General features: G+C 41.3%; 1 protein-coding gene across 1 annotated transcript; it reads right to left on the bottom strand.

The window, feature by feature from the left end:
* Positions 1 to 570: 570 nt before the first annotated feature.
* On the bottom strand, positions 571 to 7,684 carry LOC147602865 (uncharacterized). Its single transcript, XM_086797220.1, has 7 exons — positions 7,537 to 7,684; positions 1,436 to 1,571; positions 1,279 to 1,350; positions 1,047 to 1,199; positions 877 to 945; positions 721 to 786; positions 571 to 628 (listed from the first exon to the last, which is right to left on the bottom strand). Exons 1-7 carry the CDS (start codon positions 7,682 to 7,684, stop codon positions 571 to 573), a joined length of 702 nt encoding a protein of 233 aa, XP_086653346.1.
* Positions 7,685 to 9,948: the final 2,264 nt, after the last annotated feature.

Raw genomic sequence — 9,948 nt, 5'->3', positions numbered from 1 at the left:
ATTTAAGCCTTGCTGATTTTGAGCCTCATAAGGATGACTTTGCCCAAATTCCTTATTTTAAAGCTATGATGAATATGATTGATCCTCACAAGGATGACTTTGTCAAATTTCCTTTAGTAACCTTAACAAACATGATATTTTAGATCAAGAAGTTTTCAGTTACCTCACTGAACTAGCTTGATAACATTGAATAAATATAATATAATTCATCAAGATATAACCAATTGATTGTGGCCACGCTACCAAATCCACTATGCATAAGCAAACACGGACTGTGATCTTTCATGCTTCATTTTAAAATCTTATGTCTTGAGCATCATCAAACACCCAACTGCTTACATCTTCTGCATCATCTACAGTTTTTAATCCTTTATGTCAAATATACAAGTACACCATTTCCTAATCAATAGGAGGAGGATCGTAACAGATGAAGGGTGATGATTATCAGCATTGTCATAGTTCAATGTATTACAACAAACAGTTTCTCTGTTGTGTTGGCATACGGTCAGGCTTGTACAATTTCTTGGACAATATGCGTTCAGCTTGAGGCAAGACAATTCATGTCATTGCTTAGCAAGGTTTGTTGATAGGTGGGCCACCGCACAGATCCGAATTCCCAGGATAAAAACTGCAGCCAAAGTCATAGTTGTAAGTAGGATATAAATAATATGTGTGTGTGTGTGTGAGAGAAAGAGAGAGAGAGGCTCAGAGATTTGTAACCTGTCGAGGTTGTAGCGGCTGAAGGTTGTGGGCAAAAAACCGCTGAAGTCATTGCCGGAGACGTTGCTGGTCAGGCATAACGAGTACATATGTAACACATGGCTTAATCAAAGAAACATGCACACCTTGGAGAAAGTAGGATAACAAGGAGCTTACAAATTGACAAGGTCGATTATGCCTATGGTTGCAGCAATGGTTCCGTTAAGGCGGTTGTTGCGGAGGCGCCTGTGCAATGCGAAACCCCCATACAGAGTCACATCGACGAGTGAAAACATACAGAGGCTCATGAGTGGGAGCATAGAAATGTAACCAGGAGGAGGTCTTACAGGAACTTGAGGTTGTGGGGTTGTTCAAAGTGGTCGAACTCCTGTGGAATGGGTCCCGTGAACTGGTTGTCGTAGAGATCTAAGGATCTCAGCGAGTGCAAGTTGCCAAGCTCAGAAGGGAGAGGCCCGCTCAGCTTGTTTTTGTACAGGTGACTGCAGTGCAGTCCTCGATGTCAACGAATTGGAGCAGAATGAGCATCATCCAGTAAATGAAGAATTAAAATCTACATACAGATCTTGCAATGCGTCCAGGGTCCCCAACTCCGGTGCCAACGTGCCCGAGATCCCCTCGTCGCCCAGATCTCTGCAAGTTAACAGAACAAATTATCTCAAATCAGACGACTCTCTACCTCCGAATTGCAACCACAGGGCGCGGGTGTCAAACGCACAGCCTAATCACGCGATTGTTGTCGTCGCAGGTCACGTGGAACCACGTGCACGGATCCACTAGGGTCGGGTCCCAGCTCGCCAGAACGTTGTCGGGATCATCTGTGATGCGAGCCTTGAACGCCGTCAGCGCGTCCACTGCACCATGCAAAATAACTACATTACATAACGGCAACGGCAATAGCTTATTATATGACAGCTTGCAGGTTTAGATGACTAGCCCTACTATCACTGGAACTCGCCGAAGGGAGAACACTCGCAGACGAGAGCAGCAAATATAAAAGAACAGCGCAGGCGCATTTGGAAGTGGACGATTCTGCATTCGTAGCCATCTTCAGTTCTGTAGTGAAGACGAAGAGAGTTATCCCCTTTGTTTTATATGTGCTGCGGCGCGGAGTCGGCGGACGACTGGGAGTCGATTATTACAGTTTTTGATGGGTCTTTGAGTTTTTTATTTTTTGTTTTTATGCTTTTGCAATAAAAGGAACAAATAGATAAATTAATAGATAGCTTAGTAAGTATATGGAATTATGTAATTAATGAACCCAGCGTGGAGAGAATTTATTAATTGTGAGATTAAGACTTTGTCAAGACCTCACTTAGAACTTGATTGTGAGGTGTGGATGGAAGAGAACAATCATGTACATATTATGTACCATTGTCACATAGAAACTGGTATCCCTACATGTGGAAAGCACATGCCACCATGGACAACACCCACAAAAAGTAGCAATCAAAATTACAATGGCTACAAAGCACATAGATTTAGTCTATTTTCTGGGTAGTTAGTTTGCTACATATGAGAAGGTTACCAAAAAACTAGTCCAACTTGAGCTTTTTTTGTGTAGTTAACATAACCTATTTTGGGCAAGACTTCTCGTCCAACTTGAGCTTTTTTCATGTAATTACTATGGCCTACTTTAGGCGAAACAAGTAGCAATGAATAGGCCGAAGTTGTTATCACCATACCATGTATGCAAAATACTATTTGTTGCTCTTCATAGAAAGTTTGTTTTTTTTGTTTACAACACATCTCATAGCATGTATGCTGATCTCACATATGTTATGGGTCCATAGTCTTTAATAACGCTAGTATGACATAGGTGATGGGTGCACACTCTTAAGCCGTACACGCCTAGAGTCTTATTCATAGTGCCTTTTCCTCTTAGAATTGAGGCTTTCAGTTTATAAGATGTAGGAACTTGTAGTGAAAGCAGTGAGAATGAATCAACAAGATAGCAAAAGCATAGAAAAATATTTCAACAGGAAAACTACCAAGTATATAACTTGAGAATGGGAATGATTCTAGAGAGCTGAAAGGGCCCTCACACATATAATGGCATGTCAAGAGATGTTAACCATGATGACAAGATCGAGGGTTATAAAGAGCGTTCTCTTGATTTTACCAAAAAAAAGGGAGAACCTTGCATATGTCTCGATTTGCTTTAGGAGAAAGAACAAGCGATGAATATATTGAATTTGTGACCACCATACTATGCATATGTCTCAATTTGTTTAATTTAGGAGAAAGAAGATGCAATCAATATATTAAAGTTGTGACCACCAATGTTTTGTTTATAACACGTCTCCGACTCACTAGATCTATAACATGTATGCTAGGCTAACATGGGTTATGCGCCCACGTAGCCATGCAGGTAGTACGCTAGTCTACTAACATGTGTTATGGGTCCACACTCTTCAGCCAAGCAAGCCTAGGTCCTTACTCATACTACTTGTTCACCTTAGAATGCAACCTTTGACTTGTAATAACTACATTACATAATGAAAAAGTATACATGTTTACTGCTAAAACATGCTCATGTAAATCTTCAAAGAAATTAATTACATGCGGGATGAACTAATCAATGCATAGGTATGCGAGGCTACTCTTTAGATGTCATCGTCTCCCTCACCACTCTCTCTTATTTAAGCCATTTTCAAGTTTTGTCTTATATATGACATCTACGATAACTATTCTCTCGTTCTCTTGGGGTGAGACCAACTATCATTTCCTATTATTAATAACAAACATGTCGCACATGGCATTGTATGCATAGAAAACATGACACATATGTAGTACATCTAGAAAATGAGGTGGCCATGATGTTATACATTTATTAGCTGTTATAGATATTTCTTCTTGAACGCTTCATAAAAATCTTAAAGGGCTTTATGAGGCAGAGAGAAAGGCTAGAAGTAAGCATGGCCGGCAGAGGGTTGGTTGCTGTAAGAGTCTCTCATGTATATCTCTAAATATTTGCAATGAATAGATCCATCCATGCCAAGATTCATGGACATCGATAAGGATGAATGGATTCTGTCACATGTGTAGTCACATGTGCAATGCATTCAGAAGATGGATTCTGTCACATGGCTGGCAGAGGGTTGGTTGTTGTAAGAGTCTCTCATGTATATCTCTAAATATTTGCAATGAATAGATCCATCCATGCCAAGATTCATGGACAACGATAAGGATGAATGGATTCTGTCACATGTGCAATGCATTCGGAAGATGGATGAGTCCATGTACAAAAAGGTCATTGCATTTTTTCTTCTTAGCAATCTGGCATTGGATAAGTAGATTGACATATGTAAGGATGTAAGAAACAGATTGATAGAGATTAACACAGACACATGGCATACCCATCTAGCCTAGTGGTTCTTCTAAAGGATTATAATATTTAATGGCTTCGAGATACTCTAGAACAAGTTGGAAAGGTAGAAGAGAAAATTACAAAAGACGAATAGGATTATGCAAGGGGTTGCAACTACTAAGTAAAGATGTTTTATTTTACTAATATACATACGTTTTGATAAATTTTATAGAGATTTAAAAAAACTAACATATATAGTGTTTTGATCGTGTTGAAGGTGTAATTGACTTGTGAGTACACTTCTTGGAGAGTTTTTGCTTTAATTTTACACATTGCCTAAACTACCTTAACTCAAGGCTTCTCAATGGATTATAAGTCTTATTTGATTCTATCCATCTATTTAATAAGAGATAAATAATTTTAAAAAAAGAAATAGAAAATTGTAAAGTTATGCATTATAAGAGTGTCGATCTATAGCTCTAGGGTGAGAGCAAGGTAAGGTGGAACCAAAAGCTATGTCCTTGACACTACTTTTTTTTTGTGATTTAGGGTACTTAGATTACAAATCCACATGAGGTAATGTGGTTTTAAGACTTCTTATACCTTCAAAGCTCTACAAACACTCTTATAACTCTTAAATCAAGTTAAGGTGGACCACTTCAAAGGTGCTTTTTAAAATGCAAAAAAGTTGTGTAAGTGGTCCACCTTACCCTGATTTCCCCCTCTAGTTACATCTCACCTTGTCACTCCACCTAATTTGTAGTAGATGGCATTTTGAAATCCCTTGTCTCCACACCTACCGATTGATATTGGAATTATGAATTGTATTCAAGTTATGAAAATCAATTTATAGAAAAGAATTAATTGTCTATAACATCAACAGGAAAATGTTGAGCAACATATATAATTATCTATATACCTGCATCATCTTGTGCCAATCATCTGATTTAAGATTATTAAATTGATAGTTAGTATTCTTATTCTTTGGGCTAGTAAACGCACCCTTTAGTTAGTGCATTACACCGGTTGGTGATTCTTGACATTAGTTTTCCTCATTCTTGACATTAGTGCATTATAGCCCCATCCGTAAACATGATGTTGCAACAAAGGAATTTTTGAATTTTAAATCCTCTTACAGGATTACATGTATCCGGCTAGGAGAAAATAGCTAGATCCGTGCTAATAGCCACGTGCATAACATGTTCACAGCCAGGTTGGAGTCTACACAAAAGAAAAGGGGGGATAGAATGGAGGAGAGAAACAGATCAAACTTGCTTTTCTCTCTCCCATTATATCCCCCCCATTCACAAAAAAACTAACATATGCATGAAAAATACACATGTATATGAGAAACAATATACATTGACAATATATTATAAAAAGTTTCATTCAAAAATACAAACATATATTGAGAAAAGTCCACATCAATAAGAAGAATATGACGTTATAGCAAGGATTGTGACTAGGGAACAATCCCAATAAAAGCAGGATAAGGCTACTCCTAAGTCTACCACATCAAAGCATTGAAAACTTCCAAGCTGAGTCCTCAAAACAAGACACAAGGCTAGGATTGTTAAAATATCATGCTTAAATAGTGTTGCAGACATTGATGACCTACTTGGGTGATAGTTTCCACACTTATGCCATTGGCATGGTTAGTGAGCTTATGATTGATATGCCACCACAGGATGATAGGCTGTGTGTGATAGCCATTTTTGAGTACTAGAGTCATGGCGTAGCTATAGTGCTAACTTGAATAGTCTAGTTCACACTATGGACAAACCATTATATGTTATTATAGGAGAGTACTTTCCCTTATAGTATATACTCTTATCTTTTATTGTGTAACATACCCATTGTAAATATAGCACATTAATAATAATATATCGTATCCTTTAAAAGTATAGCTCAAGCAGTTCATTATGGTTGCATTTAACTGTTTTTTTCCTTGAGAAGATGTTATTTTCATGCGATTGTTGCAAATTAAGAACCTTTTACTCAGGCAATGAGAAAACTAAATTTAAATTTCAAATCTTAAGTACGGTAATACCTCTAATAAGACTTTTTTCGAGATAGAAACGGGTAATCGAAGTGGCATAAATCAACCCGTCGAATTTTAAGTACGGTAATACCTCAAATAAGGCTTTTTTCGGGATAAAAACGGGTAATCAAAGTGGCATAAATCAACCCGTGGAATTTTGAAATCTGGCAGGCTTCAAACCCAAATTTGGCAGCATTCCATATGCCCAAATGACGGATGGAAAGGGCCCACAAGATCCAAAGGCAATCTCGAACAATTTCTCCAAAATAATCCAAATTATCTTGAGACGATTGAACGGATGCCCTGAGCACGTGTGGTGGTCCTTGCCAATGACCCTTGCGTAGATGACATACAATGCCTATGAACACCTTTCTTAAACTCCAGAGAGCTCAATTCTGGCCAAATTATGCATGCATGTATCCACTGTTGGACTATATATAGCTCACCCTGTGTCACATAGGCTGTAATGCCTGACAAACGGCAAACCAGATGGCTAGACAAGGCTTTAGCGTCAACACCTCGGCCAGAGCGTCGAGGACGTGGCCATTTGGGGTTAAGTGGAAGAGGATGCCCATGCGGAGTCATGGGCGGCCAGGCTAGTCTTGACGGTAGGCCTGGGGGGATGAGGGGAAATCCTCATTCTTCCTTTATGGCTGGGTGGTGAGAGCTCTAGAGGCCACCGTCCTCTCTTGTGGTAGCACCCGTAGTGGCACTATAGAGATCTAAAATTGGTATCAGAGCTTGGCGTTGGGATCGCGAGTGGCGTGCGAAGCGGGCCCAGCCGTTTAATGATTTGCTCTCAATCAAAATTGGGGTATCCCAAGGGTCTTCATCATCTTCTACAGCAAGAAGACGTGTAAAGAAGAAGAAGTTGGCCATAGCTGGAAGGAAGGGTTTTCTCTCTCTCTCTCTCCCCCTTCCACACACCCAAGCTCTCCATTGCAAGAGGTAAGCAATTTCTGTGTTTTTTGCTTTGGAGCTTGTCTGTGAGAGAAGAGGTCGACTGTGCATTCACAATGGGAGAAGAGGTTGCCTGTGTGCGTGGGAATCTTAAGAGGTCGATTCTGTGTGTTGGGAACCTTGTAAGGGCGGCTTACGTGGCCACAGGCTAGCACCGACAGCCAGCCCACCACAGGCGTGGCCAGCCAGTTAGGCTAGCACCGATAGCCAGCCCACAGGCGCGGCGAGCCAAGTTAGTGCCGGCGGCCAGCCCGGCCAGATGCACAAAAAAAAACAATTTAAAAAAAATTAAAATCCAACACCAGGGTGGTTCCCACCACACAGGTTCCCGCGGGGGAAAATTTATAGCAAGGGGCTGTCCCTGCATATATTTTTAGGGGGAGAAAAAGTTTTACACACCAAGGGCTGGTTCCCATAGTGGGATGGTATTCGTATTTGGGACATATGTTTCGGTGAAGCTATTTCTGCAGAGGGACACACGAGACTTGATGACCGTCGCCTTCCAGACCGTTGTCCGTTCCCGGAGTGTGCTCGTCGATCACGCATGATCCGCCACCAGCACCCTCCTCGTCTGTTGACCCCGCCTTAGGACCCAGGGAGCCTGCAATGGCTGCAATAGCAGATGACCCCTTTCTGGCTGATGAGCCAAATGACATGAACACCGACGTCGCCCAGGGGACCGAGGAGGACCTCTTGGAATATGACGACGACGATTATGACCTATTGGACCCTACCGACGTCGTGACAGAGACGGAGCTCTCTAGTCTTGGAAACAAACGCAAGTAATGAGGCCATTGGGGCCGTACTTATGCAAAGGGGACACCCAATTGCATTTGAGAGTAAAAAGTTAGATCATGCGCAACATAACTACTCGGCTTACAAAGCGATAGTTACTAGCGATAGTTCATGCACTGAAAAAGTGGAGACACTATTTATATGGTGCTCCTTTTGAGGTCAGGATGAACCATGAAAGTCTGAAACAGATTTCAAGTCAAAGTGAACTGAAGGGTAGAAAAGGTCAGTGGGCGGAGATTCTATAGGAGTTTGACCTTCAGATACGTTACCAGAAAGGTAAATATAGCGTGGTGGCAGATGCACTTAGTCGCATGCCACAGATTAATGAACTTAGTTTCACAGTCTTCAAGAATGATTTCCTGGAGTCACTACGTGGTTTATGTGAGCACGATCCATCTTTTATAGAGGTTTGGCGTGCTGTATGCGTACGCACTTCTTCAGAGATGTAACTACCTCCCTCTGGCATGGATTACTAGTCCGGAGAGACTGGCCGATGGTACAATGGGAAGGGAAGCGAGAGTTAGTCCGGAGAGACTAGCTGTGTCTTTTGGGTATAGTTTGGAGCCGAAGAGCTCTGACGTAGACCCTTCATCACCTTTGAGGCTTCAAAGGGGGGTGTTAAACATTGTCGAGGGAGAGAAATATGCTAATTACTCCATTGATGAGGGGGAGAAATATGCTAATTACTCCATTGACGAGACGGGTACTTACTCTACGAGGGTAGAGTATGTGTACCAAATATTGGTGACTTTCGGGCCCAAATTCTTAAAGAAAGTCATGATAGTCCAAGTGCGGGTCATCCCGAGATTCAGAAGACCTATGTACTACTAAGAAGACAGTTTTATTGGCCTAGTTTGTTTAAGGACGTCCAAACTTATGTGTTGAAATGCAATAAGTGCCAGGTCAATAAACACGAATGTCTTAAGGTTGGAGGACTACTCCATCCGCACTCCATCCACCGCCCCGCTGGAGATTCATTAGGGAAAATGGGAAGGCATTTCCATGGATATCATTACTGGTTTACCCAAGACGAGTCGAGGGAATGACGGTGTGGGTGTGGTAGTGGACAGGTTAACTAAAATGGCAAAGTTTATCGCCACCATGAAGAAAACTATTAAAACGCTAGAGTTGGCAAAACTCTTTATATTGAACGTCTCTACAAGCTATATGGCCTTCCCCGTAGATATAGTGTCGGATAGAGATAGAAAGTTCAACAGTCATTTTTGGAGGGAAGTCTTCAAAAAGTTGGATACTACTCTGAGTATGAGTACGGCAGATCATCCGGAGTCTGATGGTCAAACTGAAAGAGTTAACCAAATTCTAGAGGATACGTTGCGTTCTTATGTTAGTAAGAAGCAATCTAATTGGGAAGAGTACTTGCCCTTGTTGAAGTTTACCTATAACAGCTCCAAACACTCAGCGACTGGATTTACACCATTCATGTTAATGTATGGATTCCAGCCGAGATCTCCGATGGCTGTAGGCCTAGAAAAGGAGAAGATTCAATCTGTCAAGGATTTCCTTGAAGATATGAATGATATGCTTAGAGACGCATGTGAGATCATTCGTAGTGCTCAGGATCGCGCTAAAACTTATGCGGATAAAGGACGTAGAAAGGTGACCTTTGCAGAAGGTGACTTTGTATTCCTCAAGGTGCCTGTGCAGTCAGAAACTATGAAAACGGGAAAGTGTGATAGACTTTCTCTGAGATATTGTGGTCCTTTTAAAATCCTTAAGAAGATTGGGGACATAGCATATAAACTTGAGTTACCGAAGAGTTCTCAAGTCCATCCTGTCTTCCACAGTAAACTGAAGAAAACAGTTCACGGATTAGAGAACGCAGTTTCTCCAAAGATTTTGGTGGACTTGATAGAGCCAGCAAAGATACCACATGAACCTGAAAAGATTATAGGGTATCTTGACAGACAAACCCGACATAAAATGTACCAGGAGGTACTTATTAAATGGACAGACAGGGATGAGGAGGCAGCTACTTGGGAACGTCGTAGTGCAATTTCCAAGAGGTTTCCCCAGTTTGTTGTCGAGGACGAAAACTCTTCTTAAGGGGGGAGTAATGTCACACTAGGCTGTAATGCTTGTGACCGACGGTAGACAGGATGGCCAG

The sequence above is a fragment of the Cibotium barometz genome, chromosome 65 (assembly GCF_041138505.1).
Source record: "Cibotium barometz isolate CiBa-2024 chromosome 65, ASM4113850v1, whole genome shotgun sequence".
NCBI lineage: Eukaryota > Viridiplantae > Streptophyta > Polypodiopsida > Cyatheales > Cibotiaceae > Cibotium > Cibotium barometz.
Note: the sequence above shows the minus strand (reverse complement) of the source record. Positions and strands in the feature narration are given on the sequence as shown.